The sequence below is a fragment of the Planococcus citri genome, chromosome 3, assembly GCF_950023065.1.
Source record: "Planococcus citri chromosome 3, ihPlaCitr1.1, whole genome shotgun sequence".
NCBI classification, from domain to species: domain Eukaryota; kingdom Metazoa; phylum Arthropoda; class Insecta; order Hemiptera; family Pseudococcidae; genus Planococcus; species Planococcus citri.
In genome coordinates, this window is record NC_088679.1 from 16,382,604 (window position 1) to 16,403,299 (window position 20,696).

At 35.8% G+C, this 20,696-nt stretch overlaps 1 protein-coding gene across 2 annotated transcripts in view; it reads right to left on the minus strand.

The window, feature by feature from the left end:
* pwn (pawn) overlaps positions 1-20,370 on the minus strand; it is a 103,223-nt gene extending 82,853 nt beyond the window's left edge. For both annotated transcript variants that reach the window (XM_065359316.1, XM_065359315.1), the window contains exons 1-2: positions 20,003-20,370; positions 13,871-14,051 (exon numbers count right to left, since the gene is read on the minus strand). In XM_065359316.1, coding sequence (XP_065215388.1) covers positions 13,871-13,964 — 94 coding nt within the window. In that variant the 5' untranslated portion in view covers positions 13,965-14,051; positions 20,003-20,370. The remainder of the gene's footprint in view (positions 1-13,870; positions 14,052-20,002) is intronic.
* Between the last annotated feature and the right edge of the window lie 326 nt (positions 20,371-20,696).

Here is a 20,696-nt window from a genome sequence, read left to right on the forward strand (position 1 = left end):
TCAACATATAGAGCAGGCAAATAGCGGTTTTAAAAAGGAAAAAATTGGCTCATAAATTTTTTCTTCAGGAATGTGTTCAGATGAGCCCCCTGAACTACCAAAAAAAAAACCGAACCTCCTAACTCCGGAGCTAATTTTTTTAGGGGGGCTAAAACCGGTTCCGATTTACGTTTTTTGCGATTTACTCCGAAAATATTTGGTTTACGAGAAAAACGACCATGGCTAAAAATGTTCCCCTTCAAATTCTTGACAATTTGATACTACACTCGATACCCATCCCTCAAGAGGGGTGTCTAAAAAAGGGGCGGAAAGAGTAGGTGTTGCAAAAAAAGTCAGTCAAATAAATTGATCAGAGTTACCACTTGATATCATTCGTTCGATCACATTTTTTTTTACAAAGTCTACTCACCCAACTATTAATCACACCACCATTGATTAGTCTTCAACCATCCCAAGGGGTTGGTGGGAAATGCTTGGTTTTTCAAGTAACACACAACTGAATCATATATTTGAAAAACGAATCTGGACATGCGATGTATCATATCGAATAGTATGTTTTCGAGGCCGCTGAATACGAATACCTACCAACTTATTTTCTGGGCCCAACTCCTCGAAGCCCTTCTGTGCCCCAAAAAGGGGGTTGAAATTTTGAAAAACCGTGATAAGTCGAGTGATATATTGTTTTCGAGATCGCTGAGTACGAATATTATGAACTTATTTTTTGGGTGGTTTTGGAAAGCCGAAATTAATTCTGCAAAATAATTTCAATACGCCATGAAGTCGACTGAAGGTGAATTTCAAGTCGTTTTGGAGCCTCCAGCGACTTTTTAAAAATTACAGGAGCCTCCAGTAGATTTTTGAAACTTGAAATTTTCCAAAAATTTCATCAAATGAGGTTAGCAAGCCGAAATTTACTCTGCAAACTAATTTTAATGCAATATGAAGTCGACTGCATGGTGGTTTCAAGTGGTTTTGAAGCTTTCAGCTACTTTTTGGAAATTTAAATTCTCCTAACGACACTATGAAACCGTTCAAAAATTCACTGGAGGCTCCAAAATTACTTGAATCCGCCTGAAGTCGTCTTCAGAGAGTGTTAAAATTAAAGTGCATAGTTAATTTCAGCTTTCCATCTCCATTTGATAAAATTTTGGGGAAATTTCAGGTTTCAAAAATTTACTGGAGGCTCTAGCGATTTTTAAAAAATTGCTGGAGGCTCCAAAACGACTTGAAATTTACCTTCAGTCGGCTTCATAGCGTACTGAAATTATTTTGCAGAATTAATTTCGGCTTTCCAAAACCATTTGTGGAAAGGCTATAGGTGGATAAGTATGGTGAATTTGCCCCCGAGAGCTTCAGGGTTGATATTTGCATGGAAGGTTGGTACCCTTGAGCACCTTCCGTCACGAAAGTTTCAGACCCCCAGACCCCCCCCCCCCGTTTTTGAGAAACCCCCCCTTTTCTAAAATTACAATAAAAAATTTTTTCTCAGCCCCATGTGAACCGATTTTTTTAATTTTTCGGTATGTTGTAAACATCCATAAGAGGCATCCCCACAAAAAATTTCAACCCCCTCCCCCCATATTTTCCCCTCAAAATGGCATTTTTTAGTTTTGTTTGCACGTTTTAGCAATGATCATGATTCGGCACAAAAATGCGAATAGCATTTTTAAATGTATTTTTGACTATCCACACCCCTCGAGTGCCTCTGCCCCAACTCAATTTTCACTATATTGAAAGTTCAGATATTTTCAAAATGTTGGTGTAGTTTCCATATGAATCTAACACCCCGAATACGAATATGAAGTCCAATTTTATGCTAACCTCAACCACAACCCTATACAGTGCCTCCACCCCCACCTAAACTATAAATGTTTTCACCAACTCTGATCAGTTTAGCATTTCAAATAATAAAAATTGTCGAGCTGGCTGTAGCCTGAAAGGCGATGGATGAGAGTAGAGCTAAATTGGGCTTCATATTCGTGTTCGGGGAGTTCGACTCATATAGAACCGACACTAACATTACGAAAATATCTGAACTTTCAATATAGTGAAAATTGAGTTGGGGGCAGACGCACTGGGGAGGGGTGTGGATGCGGGTAGCAAAAAATTGGAATTCATATTTGTGTTCGGAGGGTTCGATTCATATGGAAACGATACCAACATTATGATAAAATAGCTCAATATTTAATATAGTAGGAATTGAGGTGGGGGCTAAGGCACTGGAGGGGTGTGGATGAGGGTAGCGTAAAATTGGACGTCATATTCGTGTTCGGGGGGTTCGATCCATATGGAAACAATACCAACATTACGAAAATAGCTCAACTTTTAATACTCGTATAGTAAAAATTGAGGTGGGAGCTAAGGCGCTGGAGGGGTATGGATGAGGGTAGCATAAGATTGGACGTCATATTCGTGTTCAGGGGGCTCGATTCATTTGGAAACGACACCAATATTACGAAAATAGCTCAACTTTTGATATAGTAAAAATTGAGAAGGGGGCAGAGGCGCTGGAAGGGTGTGGATGAGGGTAGCATAAGATTGGGCGTCATAGTCGTGTTCGGGGGGTTCGATTCATATGGAAACGACACCTTGTTTACCAAAAACAATGATTTACACCAGAATCCATTTTTAACCCCCTCTGTTGGTTTTTTCAATTTTTGACCACGGCCCACCAAAAATTTTTTTTTGAAAAAAATATATGTTTTGTAGGAGTCAAAAATACATTCAAAAATGCTATTCACATTTTTGTGCCGAATCATGATCATTGCTAAAACGTGCAAACAAAACTAAAAAACGCCATTTTGAGGGGAAAATATGGGGGGAGGGGGTTGAAATTTTTTGTGGGGATGCCTCTTATGGATGTTTACAACATACAAAAAAATTAAAAAAATCGGTTCACATGGGGCTGAGAAAAAAATTTTTATTGTAATTTTAGAAAGGGGGGGTTCTCAAAAACGGGGGGGTCTGGGGGTCTGAAACTTTCGTGATGGAAGGTGCTCAAGGGTACCAAACTTCCATGCAAATATCAACCCTGAAGCTCTCGGGGGCAAATTCACCATATTTATCCACCTATTATAGCCTTTTGTATGGGAATTTCGAGTTTCAAAAATCTGCTGGAAGCTTCAGAACTGCTCAAAACGGTTTGAAACAGTTTCCAATCGATTTGGCTGGTCGAAAATGGAGTATATTCCAAATTTTAGCTTTCTAAGTTAATTTGGTAAAATTTTGATTTTTTCTCACATTTTGGCCAAAATTTGATTTTTGAAAATTCACCAAAAATCGAAAAAGGCACTTTAGCTCTTGAAATTTTGACAGGTGATGAATTTTTGCCTGCTCTTTTGATCTACCTTTGTACGGTTTAAAACATTTTATGCTAGTCCTATGTTGGAACCCAAAATCTGCGATTTCGGCTGATCTGTCAATCAAAATGGCCGCCATTCTATAAGTAGGGACACTTTTTTTTTTGAGGACAAGGGCTATAAATGTTCCTTAGAACTCTCCCTTCAAGAAAAAAGTTGTGCCGGAGGATCTGCGGGGGGGGGCAATTGATCCTTATGCGGGCCCCCGCGACTATGACACAGTGACAAGAATTTATCGAAATTTCTCTCTATATTAAAAAATCAAAACCCGTCAAACAACTTCTGGATGAGGGCGAAGGACTCGGAAGTTGGAGATGTGTTAGTAAGGCGTTTACAAGACGTTTACAAGACGCTGTATGTTTGTGGTAGTGAGAGTCGAAATACACCGAAAATGCTCGAGTGGTGGAATTGCAACGTGACTTATGTTAGGCGCAGCACAAGCCGCGTGAAACATTTGGGTGTTGAAGTAAGGAACAGGAGAAAGGAGAACAGACAGTGTAGGTGATGAAAGAAGGTAGAGGGATAAGGAGAGTGGGAAAGCAGTACATATATTGAAAGAACTGGTCTGGTTCAAGTACAGGAGAGAAGGATAGATGAAGCGAGGATGCGGATATCACTAGATCGCCGAAGTACGTCCTGCTATTTTTTGATGGGAGGGGGGGATATGGTTGCGAATTTTCGTAGTTCCCGCGTTATAACGAATTCGTTCTGCGGTGCCACCGTGGGCAAGAATCCATCGACGCTCAAAAAATGTTATGTGACTTCAATCATCCTGAGGCATCGGTTAGATTTAGTTTTGAGATTTTAAACTTTCAGGATTTTATTAAATTCAACTGTATATCGTTATTATGACTGGTTGATTTTTTTGTGAGTTGAAGGAGCCAATTGCTTCGCAAAACTCGAAATTTACGGATTTTGAAAAAATCATGGGCTTAATAGATGTTTAGACCCTAAATAAAAAAGAGTGAGTTTTAATTTCAGTTGTTTAAGGTAGTTTTCAGATTCTACTGACTTTTTTTACATAACCTAATTTCCCTGATTTTTGATTTTCAAAGTTTCAAGTGCGTACGACTAATTTTTCTTTTTAATGTTTGATATTCGAAAAATTCAATTTGAACTTCGAGTGAACACAGTTCCGCGTGTTTTTTTCGCAAAACAATAGTATGTTGCTACGAATTCTTGAAGTACACAGTGGGCCACAGACCCCCCAAAAACGGCGATAATTAGGATTCAACCCTCATCGATGTGAAATATGTCAATAAGTATGTTTTCGAGGTCGTAGAATTCGAATATGCACTTATTTTTTTTGTAGGAGTGGGGGTGAGGCGTGGGGAGCGAGAAAATTTTAAATTTTGCTTATATTATTGTGTAATATATCGATTAATGTGTTTTCGAGGTCGCAGAGTTCAAATCTGGAGTTAGTTTTTTGGTAGAGGTGGGGGGTGAGCCGTGGGGAGGGAAAAATTTCAAATTTTGCAATAATTATTCTGTAATATGTCGATTGATATGTTTTCGAGGTCGTAGAGTTCGAATCTGGAGTTCGTTTTTCGGTAGAGGTGGGGGATGAGGCGTGGGGAGGTGAAAAGTCCCAAATTTACTTCTTGATGTTTTCTTATACCACTGATTTTCAAAGTTTACAGTTTTTTATATAAAATCAGACCACATTTTGGAACAAAATTCACATAATCGGGCAATATCGTATGTTCTCTTCTGCATAGTGATGTGTATTTGGGAGTGGTGTATACTATGCTTAAGCGATTTTTTGCAGAAAATTGCAGATTTGCTTCGCAGGCCTATTTCTCTATTAAAAATACATCAGTTTTCTTCACAATTGCAGAAATATCGCAATTTATTGTGCTTATATTATCGTGTAATGTGTTGATTGATATATTTTTGAGGTTGTAGAGTTCGAATCTGAAGTTATTTTTTTGGTCGGGGTTATTTTTAACGCAGTGTATGTTTTGTTGTGCTGAAGAAAAGAATGAGAATGTGAGCGCATGTTTTAGAGCGTAGCTGATCAGAGTACATGGGGGGGGGGAATTAAGGAATGGCTGATGGGGCATAAGGGGGGTTTCAAGCGAAGTTCCGAGGGCGAAGCCCGAGGAACGAGCCGGGGGTTGGGCCGCGAAGCGGCCAGGGGGCGGAGCCCCCTAGTTTCCCAAGTTTTCAAAAGTCAGACAAAATATTGTTTGATTGGTAAATTATTATGAAACACAATGTCTCATACGTATGGTACTACATCGCCACAAGATCCTGTAAGTACCAACCTATACTCTAAAATAAGAAACTTTCAACCGAAATAGCTCAAATACTCAACAATGAATCACGGTACCCGGCAGCTTACACTTTCGATTCGACATAGAAAGGTGAAACTGAACACACAAGTCATATTGGAAACTCGATTCTATCAAATTGATAAATTCACTAATCAAGAAGGCGCAAATATACAGAAGACATTATGCGGTTATCCGCAGCATGCCATTTTGGCATTCAGATGAATGAACGTATAATAATACTCTTCGGTATTCGAAAACACGATCGGTATTTGGCACTTGTCTTTGACGTCACAGACTAGGTATATGGGCTGAATTTATAAGGAGATTAACGAACTTGAAAAATATAACACACGAGATCGCATACGACGAGTAAGTACGACATAATAATAATTGAAATAATTACGAAACGTACAGTACAGGTAAGTATATAGGTACGTCGCGTCATAGTCTACCGTTTGATCAAGATGGGAGATTCCGGGCATGATGCGCGATGAGGCCATGGCCACACATGGCATTGTCCGCGCAAATACCTCAAGCTACTGACCTGCATTCGGTAATCAAAAGTAAACACACGTTGAAAATATTTCAAAACCTTTTTAAAAAATGTATAACTTAGGAAGTGCGAAAGATAATATAATGGCATCGGGCACCGGGTTAATTGCACGCGGTAATTTTTCAAGTAGCCGAGTCATGAATACAGTAGGTATTCCGTACGACTTTTTAAAAAGCTTTACCGCCAAGGTGGCAATTGCTGAGGCAAAAGAGAGGAGACGAGACGAAGCAGTATATAGGAAATAACTAAGCGAAGAAGATGAATGGCAAAAATGAACGCCGGACGGGAAAACGATTATGCAAATATTAAATAGTTGACCACATAATTCAGTCTTCGAACCGGTTGTTCCCACTTACCCATAAGTGTTTTACTATGTAATATAACAGGAACCAGATATGTAAATGATGAACTCTAATGATAGAAATGCCATATACCGGCGTGGCCTGAACTGAACCACACCGGTGCGTTCTAAAAATGTAATCACGTTTATTGACTACGCGATTGTTTTGTTTTATGTATTTTACGTTTAAATCCAGTTCACTTTTAGGCTTACTTACGTTATACGTATAGCTTCGTTCGTACACAGAGCTTAATTACGTTCGAGATTGTTTTTTGCGGTCGAATGTACCGTAAGCGATAATCATTTGTTTGTAATGCAACGACCTCCTCCTGGAATATGGTAAATTTATGCGTACATGTTTCAACGTGCCTACCTACCTAGGTAAACCGCGATAATAGGTAGTTCCTGCGTGTGGAATTTTTCCGCTGATTAGCAGATTGAAGATTTTTTTTTCAAAGTAAAATGTCAAGTTGAAAGAAAAGCGTGATTTATGAAATACTAGCAAGGTGCCATACCTTCTGCTGGGTTCAAATATACCTATTTTTTTCAGGATGACATCTCGAAAAAACATGAACACCATTAATGGAAATTAGAAGTCACGTCACTGTTGAGTAACTACCTAAGTGCACGTTGCACAATCCCTCAAATCCACAAGGTGATTCGAATTTCTTCAATTAGAAATGATTGAGATTATTGTAGATGACTGTAAGTTGGGCTATGAGAAAAAAATTCGAATGCGTTCAAGAGTATTGCATATTATTCTACCTAATGAAAAGGTAGATATAGGTAGGTATAGATAAAAAATCGAAGTGATTTCAAACACCGAGAGAAAAAGTATTGAATCTACATTTAGATATAAATTTCACTTTTTCAGCTCCTTTACGGTCTGCGTAGTGTGTAGGTATTTATGTATTAGGGTGAATCGCGAAAAAAAGTAGGCGAATTTCGACCAAATTCAGCAAAGACCGTCATTTTAAATTGAAAATTACTCACAAGGGAACCTCTTGAGGTGTCATACTCCGATTTGAACGTGACTACGATTTTTGGAAAGAGCATAGTCTAAAACCGTCAAAACCGAATTTTCAGCTGCCCAAGTTCATTTTTCGATTTTTGGCGAACGTTTGAAAAGTCAAAATTGGCTGTTTTTGGCGATTTATGCGTTTTTTTAAAAAGTACGTACTTGATCAGTAAAAATGGTCAAAATAAATCCCAAAACTAATATCAATTACCCAAATCCAAATTTCACCATTTCCAGCCATTCTGGAGCCTCCAGCGCGATTTTCAATTTCTCCAGAATTTTGGATTTTCTCCAGAAGGCGTGAATAATATGCAGTTCGGAAGCTAACAATTGCGAGTTGTGCATTACACTCGACCTGTTTAACGAGTTTATCCACATTTGAGCCGATTTTGGGAGTAAACTTGATTTTTTGATTTTGAAAAAAGCTGGTCAAAAAGCCACATCTTGAGGTGCCCCTCTCAAAATCGGCTCAAATGTGAATAAACTCGTTAAACAGGTCGAGTGTAATACACAACTCGATTTTTAGCTGCCCAACTTCATATTTACGCCTCCTGGAGCAAATTCAAAATTCTGGAGAATCTGAAAAATCGCGCTGGAGGCTCCAGAAGGGCTGAAATTTGTGAAATTTGGAGTTGAGGGTGTTAGTTTTGGACAAAATACAGGGATTCGCGCGAATTTCAAAAATTTCCACGCAAACGGGAAACTTTTGATTTTTTGGATTTTTTAATTTTGAAAAAAGCTGGTCAAGAAGCCACTTTTGAGGTGTCACTCTCAAAATTGGCTCAAATGTGGATAAACTGGTTAAACATGTCGAGTGTAATATACAACTCAATTTTTAGCTGCCCAACTTCATATTCACGCCTTCTGGAGCAAATTGAAAATTCTGGAGAAATTGAAAAATCGCGCTGGAGGCTCCAGAATGGCTGGAAATGGTAAACTTTGGATTTGGGTGATTGATATTAGTTTTGAGATTTATTTTGACCATTTTTACTGATAAAGTACGTACTTTTAAAAAAAATGCATAATGAACTTGGGCAGCTGAAAATTCGGTTTGTTCTTTCATTCCAAAAATCGCGGTCCCGTTCAAATCGGAGTGTGACACCTCCTGTTCGCCCCAATCGAGCTGAAATTTGGCTCACTTAAAAAGCATGTTTCCTACACCTCAAAACAAAAGTTTGAGTTTCCGAAGTTGATTTTTTGATTTTTGACAAATTTATGGCGAAAAATTGATCAGATTAGATCAGGACATTTTTCAAATCATAAATTTATCTGTTCAGATTTAGATCAAACACATCTTCCCCTATTGGATCTGGTCAGGTTTGAAAAAATCTGATCTGATCAACTTACGTCTTTCCTATTTGATTTGGCCAGATGCGAAAAGATCAGATCCGATCCGATCAGAACTCTGATCTGATCATAACAGGTCTGTTCAGAAGTCTGCCGAGATCCAATAAGGTCTTCCCTATTGGATCTGGTCTGGTCTAAACAGATCTGATTAGATCAATCAAAAAAGGATTCGTTTTCTTCTTTTCAGAAATAAAAATGATGTTACTCAGAAGTCAGAACATCAGGTCTGTTCAGAACAGACCTGGTGAACCTCATTGAATTTGATCAGTGATCAAGTCTGAAGCGATCTAATCCGATCAGTATTCCCATCTAAATTGAATCATATTAGATCAAATTGAATCTGTCCAAATAAGATCTGATCTGATCAGATTGATAAGGTCTGAACGGAAATAATTCCACCAAAACTCTGATCTGATTATTCATGCTGGGTATAAAATTATTGGGTGCGGGAAATGTCCACATGTAATCTGATCTGATCTGATCTGATCAAACAAGTCTGATCAGGTGACTCTTATTGCACCTGATCATTGATCAAATCTGAACAGATGTTTTTCATCCGGTCAAAACTATACGATCCAAACAAATCATATCCGATCAAATTGGATCCCAAAGAGTGTCCAGATCTGATAAGATGAGATAGATATAATAATCGAACAAGTCTGATAAAATCTGATAAGGTCTCAACAGATCTAATCAAATTAAAATTATGATCTGATTACATCATGTCAGATCAAATTGAATTCGGTTATGATGGGATCAGAGTTCTGATCAGATCAGATCTCTTCAGACATGACCAGATCAAATAGTGGAGACATGTATTTGATCATTACAGAGATATCATTAGATTTCTGATCAGACCTATTTGATCAGCTCAGGTTTCTGATCAGATCGGATCAAATCTCTTCAGACCTGATTAAATCCAAACAGAGCATTTTCGGAATCAGATCAAATTTTTGTTCAAATCAGATATGTTCATACTTGATTAAGTAGGTAGATCCAATATAGAAGACCTGATTGATACTGGTCAGATTTCTGATCAGAACTGTTTCATCAGATCTGATCAGATGAGCATTTTTCCCAAATCCAAATTGATCTGATTAAATTGAATTTTGGTTGAATCAGATGTATTCAAACGTGATCAGATACGTTGGGGGGGGGGACTTGATTATGCACCTTCTCCGATTTTTGATCAGACCGGTTAGATCAGATGAAAGTTCTGATTGGATCAGATGAAAGTTCTGATTGGATCAGATGAAAGTTCTGATTCGATTGTATTGGATCTGTTCAGACATGACCATAAAACCAACAGCAGAGATCTGATAAGATCTGGTCTGATTTTTGATCAGACCCATTCGATCAGATTAAATCAGAATATTTCTCTTATCCAAATTGATCTGACAAGATCTAATCAGATCAGCATTTTTATCCGATTAGATCATTTCAGATTTGATGGGAGTCCATCTTTTTCTCCTGGTGCAACATATTGATTGATACCTCCTATTATTATTACCTACCCGTCAAATTTACAACATCTGAATTCGAATATATGATCCTATTTTCTGAGTTTGACTCCTCCAAGCCTCCCTCCTCATCAGCGCCATTAAACGTTGAGTTTTCAAGGGCTCCCAGTTCGAATATTCGCTCATATTTTCATTCACATTCTCTTCCAACCCTCCAGTCTTTAAATCATGGATAAAATGTACCTAATAAAAATGTGGTGCGATACATCAATTTCCACCATTTTGATAGGTATCTCCGAGTTCAAATTGAGCATTCAAAATTTGGCTGAGCTGCTGTTCAAGAAAGTATAAATTCGTAAATTTTACTGTCCCGCTGAAGGGGGCTCATTAAAAAATAGAGTGGTGTGTTTTGGTACGAAATTACCATTACACTATCGAAACATCAATAAATGGGCCAAACTGATTTTTACCCCCTTTATCGCATCAAAAAATATGAAAAATTTTCCCATCCTCATCCTCAAACAGCTATCAAGTGTCAACCATAAGGTAAACTGCCCTAATATGGGATACTTTTTGTAGAACCTGTATTACTCAGAACCTATTGCATATTTTTTAATTCTGTTTCCACTAAAACGTCCTCAATACTCCAATCTACAACCCCCTTGTGTTGGTTTTTAAAAAAAATAAAAAATTATAAGATTTTTTTTCGATCAAAAAAAAATTGCAATTTTGACAACAAAAAAAAAGTGGTCCTAATATGGGACACTATGTTTTTTTAAAAAAAAATTCAAAAAAAAAAGCGAAATACAATTTGGAAAGCTGTATTTTAGTTACAAATAAACAAGGAAACGTCATTGCTTAATAATTATACCTTTTTTATTCACTTTTTGGCACATTGGGCACACAAATAATGGAGGGCGGGCCGCGAAGCGGCCAGGGGGCCATAGGCCCCCTAGTATTTAATGTGGCCGCTGTTTTACTTGGTTGTTCAACTGCCGATGATGGTGCGCGATTTTTAAATGAATTTAAAAAAATAAATTTCAACCCTAATATGAAAGACTATGTCCCATATTAGGCAAAGCAAAGTGTCCCATATTTGGAAATCTGTGGTTTTTTTTTCATTTCCCATAGATCTATAAATTATGAAATAAAGTCACCGGACAAGCCTGAATCGTAAAATATAACATCTACACTACACATTTATGCAAATAAAGTGAAATTACCTTGCTTAGTTCTGATGTAATACGCGTCCAAAAACACCTCTTTAAATATTTGGCGATGTCAAAAACACATTATCACCAATGAAATGAAAACAATGCACAGAAAACCTCCGGTTGAAAGGTGCATCCTAGTTATTGACAAATACCTACTAGTACATGCAATCAGCGCGAGAGTGCGCCAATAAACAGCTGAGAAATTCGAGTGTCCCATATTAGGAAGTATCCCATATTAGGGCAGTTTACCCCTACGTATAGAAAATTCGAAGATGAAACCTCAAATTATGGTCTTCTTCGTCGTTTTCTTTTAAAAATATACCGCCAAATACACAACCAAAGCCTGGACCCGAATCAACTCGAAATTAATCAATTTTCGAAATTGGACAAGAAAATATTGAAACCCAATAACCTTCAACCTTGGCCGTAATATTACTCCCAGATTCACGTCTTTCACCTATCCTATCCATATCCACCTATACAAAAATCTTCTCAATATCGAACACAACATCAACTGACAAAAAAGAAAAGATGAGGAGGGACCTAGCATATAATTGAAACAGATTCGGAACCGATCGATCCTCTCTCGAACCCATCAAAAAAACACGCACACATCTGATGCCCGAAAATTACCACCTGCTCGGTTAAGTTAATTATTATCGGGGAATCCGAACGCGATCGAGGTAAACCCTCACGATAAAATCATTAGAGCATTTTGACGTTTTGGTATAAAAATCCAAATCGTGACATAATCTCGTTAATCTCGATCACGTTTGCGGAGAGAGAATGCGAAAAAAAGAAGAAGAAAAATCGACGATCGTAATTTTTACGTGCGAGGCATCGGATCGGCTGATCTGCTGCTTTAAAATGATGAAAAATCCATAAACGCGAATTGCGCCGGAAAGCATAAGTATAATATAGGTACCTGTAGATGGAAAAACGGATCGGCGATACTTTGTTCCATAAACAATCAACAGGCGGTCTTTAACCCGACCTGACATTGCAACCCATCTCAGCGAAGAAAAAAAAATAACACACATAGACGCATCGTAGTCGTAGACGAAGTGCGAGATGCGAGAGGTTTTTTAGCATCGATTCGAGATTAGGAAATGCGCGATGCAACCTTCAACTTGATTCCTGTTACAGCGGAATGCGGTTCGCATCGATGTGTAAGGTAAAGGTACATAAAGGTAACCGTAGGTCCGTAGGTGGTTCCCAATTCTCTGGAGTAAAAAATTTCACCCGATGGTCGTCATCGAGCACCGAGCAGTGAAAGATTATTCCTATATAAGAGTGCACGAAAGCACACACCGCAGAAAGAGAAATATGCGTAACCTAGATAATTATACGACCGGTCCGGTCCGGTAGGTCGCCGGCTCACCACTTTTTTTACATAATAATTACTATATTGCCAGAGTCGAGTACCCGGCGCTGGATTTTCATTCTGTTTTATACTATTTCTTCGATTCAAGATCACTATACGAGGCTATAGAAGATAGTCCAATCAACGATGTCAAAACAGAGGTAGAAAAAAAACGGTAAATCGACGACTAGTTAACGTGTTTTCATCGTATAATAGCGGAAATGTCAACGAGTAAGCCAGCTTCGTCGTATAGTTTTGCTTCATCGAGTTATTTAATAAGTATGACCCGTTTTTGTTAATTTTTCTCAATTTTAGGTAGGTAAGTTTGAAAATCAACGTAGAGCTATTCCTTCGAATCCTCTCAAGTTGGATGTAATCTTTTGGAATCTTCCAGAGTCCCAATCCCAGCCATAAGTCCTCACAGGGAGGTATACTCGACCAAAAGAACCATTAATCATCAAACAACAACCATATTTTGCAACCCATCCCTTATAATAAAATAACACTCGATCAAAATGGGCAATATATTACCCATCATAATAATAATAAAAAAACGAAAACATATTTTGAAAAATCTCCCTCCTTTGACTAGAATATAATTTATAGACTTGGACTTTTAGTAAACACAATAGCCTCATCACCAATGGAACAACAAAAATAGCGCCAAATGTACTCTTAGATACTGGTTTCATATTAACCCCATACACCCATCCCATGAGCTACAAGTCTACCTACAAAATTAGGTGTAGATACCTACAAGTCTTTATTTTTCTTATAGAACGAACACACACACGTGTGTGTGCTGTTTTGAGTGTTTCTGTTTATGTACTCCTTGTATAGGTAGGGTACGAGTAGGTATAATTTTCATATTAGAATTGGTAAATTTAACTATGTTTACAGCAGTTATATATATGTAGGTACTCGTAGAATTTACACTCACCTGTTGCTTCGTTTACGTTCTTGTTTCGCTCCGCCGACGATGAGGCCCAGAAAAGTAGGCCAAGCGCTATCATATGCCACGCCAGTGCTGTCATTTTGTACAATTTTTATCTACAGTTGTATGCCAGTTTCACGTGGGTAAATTTAATAATCATTCCGAGATTTTTATTCGCAGTCTGAAACTGAAATAAAAATACACGGTTTTAGGTCATTTTGTCATCATTTTTGTAGGTTATTGAAATGATTGGAAAAAGGTATTTGGAGGGAGGGGTGTGTGAAGGAAAGAGAGAATGGTAGTCGATAACAGATTGGGTGAGAAGAATCGAGGTCCGGAGTTGAGAAGGCATGGTATAAAAGGGTTCGTGAAATCGTAAATTTTAAAAAATAAACGAATTTGGTATTATTTTTATCAATTCGAGGATCAGAGAAAATGGCAACATCATAGTTTAAATTTAAATTAAAATTTGAAAAAAATCAGAATTTTCAAGTAATGTTTCATCGTTTATCATTTATTAATAATTTACGAAATAAATTGAAGAACAATTTTTAAAACAACTTTCTGGAATTTTTCGTACCTACGTTTTGTTGATGAGTTCATTTGGCCATAAATTTTTGCTAGGCTCTATTTCCAATTTTGAAAAAATATAAAAAAAAACGGCCAATCCCAATACAGTATGACACAAAAGTAGTGCCCGGTGGCTTTTATTTCCAAGTGAAAAGAGCTAGAGAGATGAATGAAGCGGCGTTGAGTAGGGAAAAATAAGGGCTTCCAAAAGTGTCGTTGAAAATTTCAAGCCCATGCACAGGGTGTCCACAAATTAAAAAACCAGTTTGGTCAAAAAATTCAAACTGGTTTTTATTGGCGTAATGTATTCTACACACTAAGGCGACAAAAACGTGATATGAATTTTTTGAAACCGGTTCATTAATTTGCAATCAGTTATCAAAAATTACCTAAAAATTGGAGATAGAGAAAAAAGCTTAAAACAAAAGTTGTGGGGTATGAAAAATTACACTATTCTGTTCAATCACATTTTGAAACCGGTTCATTTGTTTGCATTTAGCAACCAGTTTTTGACAATCACCTAAAAATTGATGATAGAGAAAAAAGCTTAGAAAAAGTTTCAGACAGTGAAAATTTGAACCATTTTTGCTGATGGGATTTAGAAAATGGCTTATTAATTTGCAACCAGGTAACTTTTGATGGCTTGCTGCGATTTCATGAACCGGTTTCAAAATCTGATCAGCAAAAATGGTTCAATTTTTCACACCCTACAACATATGTATCAAACTTTTTTCTCTATCTTCAATTTTTTGGTGATTGTCAAAAACTGGTTGCTAAATGCAAACAAATGAACCGGTTTCAAAATGTGATTGAACAGAATGGTGTAATTTTTCATACCCCACAACTCTTGTTTCAAGCTTTTTTCTCGACCTCCAATTTTTAGGTAATTTTTGATAACTGGTTGCAAATTAATGAACCAGTTTCAAAATCTGATCAGCAAAAATGGTTCAATTTTTCACACTCTACAACATATGTATCAAACTTCTTTCTCTATCTTCAATTTTTAGGTGATTGTCAAAAACTGGTTGCTAAATGCAAATCAATGAACCGGTTTCAAAATGTGATTGAACAGATTGGTGTAACTTTTCATACCCCACAACTTTTGTTTCAAGCTTTTTTCTCCACCTCTAATTTTTAGGTAATTTTTGATAACTGGTTGCAAATTAATGAACCGGTTCCAAAATCCGATCAGCAAAAATGGTTCAATTTTTCACACCCTACAACATATGTATCAAACTTTTTTCTCTATCTTCAATTTTTAGGTGATTGTAAAAAACTGGTTGCTGAATGCAAACCAATAATGAACCGGTTTCAAAATGTGATTGAACAGAATGGTGTAATTTTTCATGCCCCACAACTTTTGTCCCAAGCTTTTTTCTCTATCTCCATCAATTATTAGGTAATTTTTGATGACTGGTTGCAAATTAATGAACCGGTTTCAAAATCCGATCAGCGAAAATGGTTCAATTTTTCACGCTCTACAACTTTTGTTTCAAGCTTTTTTCTCCATCTCCAACTTTTAGGTAATTGTCAAAAACTGGTTGCTAAATGAAAACAAATGAACCGGTTTCAAAATGTGATTGGACAGAATGGTGTAATTTTTCATACACCACAACTTTTCTTTTGAGCTTTTTTCTCTATCTCCAATTTTCAGGTAATTTTTGATAACTGGTTGCAAAATAATGAACCGGTTTCAAAAAAAATCGTATCACATTTTTGTCGCCTTAGTGTGTAGAATACATTGCGCCAATAAAAACCAGTTTGAACTTTTCGACTAAACTGGGTTTTCAATTTGTGGACACCCTGTGCATGGACCTGTAATTTTCAAGGTCGCTTCTGAAAGCCCTTATTTTTCCCTCCTCAACGCTGCTTCATTCATCTCTTAGCTCTTTCCACTTGGATATAAAAGCCACCGAGCATGGGCACTACTTTTGTGTCATACTGTAAGTATAGTCAATTCTTATTATTGAAAGGAGGCGGAATGCAAAAGTGCATACAAATAGGTACATCCAGTTTATTTTAGAACTGCTCAAATTTAAGAAGTAAAGAGTCGATATTTTTATTATTATTATTAATATTATTTTTGCTTTTGATTCTACCTCCGTCCCTCCAACCAGCCCCTTTGCGACACCTTATAGATTTTCAGACGGAAATTTTCTGCAAAAAGTTGTAGGTACCTACCTATTTTTGTTAAGTACGAACATATTCAGAAACCTCAGAACCAATATTTCGTCAACCGAAATTCATTTTATTAATTTCTGAAAAACATTTGAAGATTTTTATCATTGTTTTCAAAACTCTTAAAATTAAATCTCACCATTTTCAACAAAACTAGAACTTCTAACAAAATTTTGAACACGTTCATTATTGTCAAAACTTTCCTATGGAGGCATGAAAATTTTATTAAACAAACAAGTAATTTGTTTTTTATCTCGTTCTATACACCCACTGCTTTAGAGACTTCTAGTTGAACTTCTCAAAAATAATTTTTAGCATCATTGAAATTTTTTTAAAAAATTAAAAAAAAATTGCTTATTCTTATTATTTAGTTGAACAAATTTTTATGGACAGACTGGCTATTTCGTAATGAAAAATTAGTTTGTTTATGGAATTATTGTTTCATTGAAACTTGAAAGTGAATCGATATAATTTTTTCCAAACTAGGTATATGAGAACTCCCAGAACCTCTTGAACTGACTCATTACCTACAATTTGAAGAGACCGACTGGGCTAGATCAGAAGAAAATGTTTTGAACGCCCCCCCCCCATTTTAAACGCTCAACTTCGTTTTGAATTTTTGTAAAAATTTTAAAAATTCATGAAAAAGGTGAAAAATAAGTAGTTATCATTAAGTATGGAGAATTTACAACTTTTTAATAACAATTTTCCTCAAAAAAAAAAAAAAAAAAAAAAGAGACTCAAGACTAATTATTTATTTTAACCATTCAAGTCGAAAACGATAATTCATTGAAGCTTTCGGCGAGTTCAAACTCAAAGGCGAGTACTATTCACATTTTTGAGGCACATTTTCTACAAAGCGATTTCCTAAAATCTTCACGATCCTTAAAAAATGTATTTCGAGATTTTTAGTTCCTTCTGTCTGAAACAATTTGACTCTCTTTTCCCCTCATTATGATTTAAAGAAATTAACTGTTTGCCTCAGTTTTCAACAAAAGCAAGGTTTTTGACAAAAAAAAAAAAAAAAAAAAAAAAAAAAAAAACTTCATGAGGGTTCTACAATAAAATTCTTTTCAAAAGTTCGAAAATCGATTAAAATCGGTTGAAAATTCGATATTAACGAATACTTTCGAGATGTTTGTAGTTACTTGAACGATTTTTTCAGGATATTTTGTTGAAAAACTTGATTCTTGATTAAGTTTTGAAGTCTTCAAAACAAAATGAACATTGAAAAAGGATTATATTTGAGTTTCGATTTTTTTTCCTATTTTTGGAAATTGGAAAACTAATTTCAAATAGAATCATAATTCACCGAAGCAACGAATTTCGTCCTATTGAATTACCTTTACAAAATTGAATCGATATCCACATATCTTCGGAAGAAAATTTTAGAGTAATGAAATAGGAACCTTCCAGGTTACCCCGCACTAGAATTTCGCCAGGGGCTCTTGATCGATTCAAAATTACAGAATTTAGTTGAAAAATAAATGTTCATCTTTCTGCTAAACAGGTATACCTATCTTAAAGATTGATTTCAAATGAAAAAAAATATCAAATTGAACAACTAAAACTCTTATTGCAATGGAGATTTCAGGAGTAGATAGGTATACCTATCATTTCAAAAAATTAGCAATCAAACTCCAAAGGTGAAAACAAGTTTATTTCATAATTTAGAAACATTTCGAATTTTGTTCCCTTTTTTTTTTTTTATCTAACCGGGACTTCATTCAGCATTTCACATCAAATCAAAATCAAAATTGAAAATACTTAGGTATATACTTAATATCTCGTCAAAATTCAATCTAAAACCAAATTCTTACATTTTGATCCTAAAAACCGTTAGCATAAATTTTTCAACTGCTCAAAAAATAACAATTGCAAAACGTTTATTACCTATATCATTCAAGACGTAATCTGAAATCATTTCAGCTTGTAAACAGTTAAGAAGAGGAGTAGTGGGGAGGAGAGAGAGGATAATAAACTGACGATGAGATGTATCAACGTATAAAATGAAGATATGTTTTTATAAGAAACTAAACGGATTGGTACGTACATTGCTCTTTAAGTCTTATAACCGAGTATAAATAATTAGCAGTTACCTAATTAATCACTGTAATTAGCATAATGATGAAAAATGATCATTTTTTCCATCTTTTCACGTTAAGTAAGCATGTTGTTTTCTAAATGAGCAACTGTTTTCAAACCTCATTGAAATAGTTTCACGAAATTTAGAAACGTAGCAATAAAAAAAAAAAAAAATTAAGAAATGTCTGCAAAGTTTAGAAAGTCAGACAAATCGAGAATTTTATATAAACGTAAAGTACCTATACCTAGTACCTACATGCTGAGAATTTTTTTTTTTTTCATTTCATTCATTTTCAATACTCTGAAGAGAAGTGCTCAAATCGCATTTAAATTGCAAGTTGTTTCACTCCAAAAAAAATAAAAAATAAAAAAAAAATAAAAAAATGAAAATTGAGTTCTTCAAGCCACAAGTATGAATACTTATTAGCCTTAAATATTTGTAATAAGGGAATATGACATTAATTTATTTGAAAACTAGGTAGAAATAAATAGAAATGAGCAGGAAGAAGTACAGCAATTAAAAAATATTTAATCATATCGCCTATAATCGATCGCTGACAAAATCGAAAGTTCTCAGACGGATTTGATTAATTTAATTTCTGCCCTTTTGTTAAGTTTTCACCTCCTACAGAGAGGATCTCAATAGAAATCAATTATGCTCGTATACGAGTATAGTCGAGTACCTATAGATCAACTTCAACAACGATTTGAGTTGTTTCCACTTTTGAACAGTAGGAAGATGAATCTGTGAGAAGAACGAATATCTCGATAATGCTTTCATGATAGGTAGGTAAGTATAAATACATTCTATTGGATTTGTCGAAAACATTGAGAGGAAAAAAAAATTAAACTTATTGGAGTAACTTGTGTATTTATTTCGCAAAAAAGACGAAGTAACAGTTTGACCCAGTCCTAGACTGAGAGAAAATTAATTCCCAATAGTTCCTTGAGTAATTCTATCACTCCTCCCTCCCCTTCCCTCCTCTTCCACTATGAAAGGGGTACGTTTAGAATCGTAATTTCTGCCCTCTCCTTCTCACCAATTCTGAAAAATTTGACTTCATTTCGGCGAATCCGGTAAAACAGAACTGAGTAAGGTCAATTATTTGAAAAAGAATTTTCAATTTATGAAAATGCATTTTATAAGTACCTATAAGTATTCTGAAACTCAACTACTGGATCATAAACTAACTGTTGCAAAATCCCAAAAATATCCCTCCGCCTCCTCCTCCTCTCAAGAAAATTCAAATCACCTAAAACACTGATCTTAAATAGGTAATTGCCATAAAATATCAATTAATGTACCTGCAATTATCGACAGCTTTCTCGAACACGTAATAAAATAAACCACGCACCATCGTCCACGACACATACACTAAATAAAAATTTTCAAAAAGGTCAATCACTCGATCACATAAAACACACAAAATTAAAACTCGAATTAAAAAATAAAAAAGTAAAATCTGCAGTTTTAAAAAAAATAAATATTAAAAAAGGTGAAAAAACTCCGTAAATAAATTAAAAAATAAGTCAACTCGACCGAAAAATAAAATCGCACTGACACTACCTATCGTTCAAGTCACCGAACATCAACTGAACTACATTATCGAACCGTTCCGGCGCTCCGTGAAACATTCAAGCACCTTCTTTACCTTTCTTTTGCATCGTATATACGAAGGTAAGGTATCATCGAGACGATAAATTAAATGCAGTTTATCAGGTGTACCAACAACGTTTATGAAAAGAACAAGACTATCGCCGGAAAGTTGAAGTTGGAATTGTAAACAAATTTTTATAATTTGCTTTGAGCTGTTTCATCTAGTTTCATCGGGTCAAGGTATTATAACGTTTTTCGATGGAATGCTGAAATAGAGTTAAAATCTTATAGTCTTCGGTATTTTTTAATTTTTTTTTTTTTTTTTTTTATATCGTCTAATTATATGTTTTGGAATGGAAGTTGACGCTCCTTAATTTGATAGGAAGATTCATTTGTAAGTAT